Source organism: Malurus melanocephalus, unplaced genomic scaffold (genome assembly GCF_030028575.1).
Source record: "Malurus melanocephalus ecotype Western Australia unplaced genomic scaffold, MMel_1.1 scaffold_1209, whole genome shotgun sequence".
NCBI classification, from domain to species: Eukaryota; Metazoa; Chordata; class Aves; order Passeriformes; family Maluridae; genus Malurus; species Malurus melanocephalus.
Window position 1 is genome coordinate 57,391 of NW_026624441.1, and position 1,382 is coordinate 58,772.

The following is a 1,382-nucleotide window of genomic DNA, read 5'->3' on the forward strand; positions in this document are numbered from 1 at the left end:
CCCCACTGCTGTCCCCACTGCCACCCCACTGCCACCCCACTGCCGTCCCACTGGCGTCCCCACTGCTGTCCCCACCGCCACCCCACTGCCACCCCACTCCTCCCAATCCACCTCATCCCCATTTTCAGAAGCACTCATTACAAATGATTATTAAAACCCCAACAAACGAGAGTTGCACGGCACCAGAGAATCCCCAAAAACATTCTGAGAATCCCCAAATTCCAAGAAACATTATGAAAATCCCAAAACACATTCTGAGGATCCCAAAACATTCGGAGAATCCCCAAGAATATTTTGAGGGCGGTACCGTAATCCTGGGGAACGACGATGGAGTAGAGGCAGAGCTGGCCACTGCTGTAGTTTTGGGGATAATTTGGGGACAGGACGACACCGTCGGAGCCTGTGTACTGCCCACCGCAGGGAGCTGAGGGGAAAGGAGCACAGTCAGCCCTGGTTTTCACCAGGAAAAATCAGATTTATCCTGAGCTGAGCTCGTGCTGGGTCCACCACCATTCTCTGAAAATTCTCACCAGGAAGAATCAGATTTATCCCGAGCCTAAGTCACATCGGCTTCACCACCATTCCCTGCTCCAGGTGTTCATCCCTGGAAATTCTCATCAGGAAAAATCAGATTTATCCTGAGCCTAAATCCTTCACCACCATTTCCAGCTCTGGAAATTCTTATCAGAAAGATCAGATTTATCCAAACCCTCTCAATTCCCTTCTCAGGTGAAGTCTGACTGCAACTGTAWAGTGAAGAAACTAAATAAGCACAGAGAAACCTTAAGAAAAAAAATCCAACCCTATTGATAAGAGAATTCCTGTTTAAAAAAATGAAAAATTACAGGACACTGAGAAAAACCCCTCTTAATTCGCACCCAGTTTTCCATCAGTGATGTGCTCAGGGGTTTGCCAGGTCCAGTTTCCATTTTTCCCAAAATTCCAAGAAAACTCACAGAAATCAGCTCTTCCTGCCAAAAAATTAAAATCCTGAAAAAATGATGAAAACTAATTCACTGAATAAAAATGAAAAACTCGTTGAGTAAAAATGAAAAATTACAGAACACTGAGAAAAACTCTAAAAAATAATGTGACAATGAGGGAAAACCCCTCTAAATTCAGTTTTCCCGGGATTTTTCTCTGGGCAGACCCTTCCCTCTCCCCTCTCCAGCAGGATTTACCTGTGCAGTTGGGGCGGGGCTGGTTCCAGGTGGGTTTTCCATCCCCACCCATGATGCAGGTGAGGGTGGGGCCGCCCTCGATGGCGTAGCCACCGTCACAGTAGAAGGTGACAGTGGAGCCCAGCTTCAGGTCAGTGCCCACCCTGGTGCCATTCTTGACGGAGCCAGGATCGAAGCAGGATTCCCGAGGGTTCTCTGAAA

The 1,382-nt window shown here is 47.6% G+C and overlaps 1 protein-coding gene across 1 annotated transcript in view; it reads right to left on the reverse strand.

The window, feature by feature from the left end:
* The window catches only part of LOC130586565 (CUB and sushi domain-containing protein 2-like), a gene marked incomplete at its 5' end in the record, with an annotated part of 54,308 nt that overhangs the window by 41,028 nt on the left and 11,898 nt on the right, over positions 1–1,382 (reverse strand). The window contains 2 exons of the mRNA XM_057387413.1: positions 308–424; positions 1,182–1,376. Of these exons, the coding sequence (XP_057243396.1) occupies positions 308–424; positions 1,182–1,376 (312 nt within the window). The remainder of the gene's footprint in view (positions 1–307; positions 425–1,181; positions 1,377–1,382) is intronic.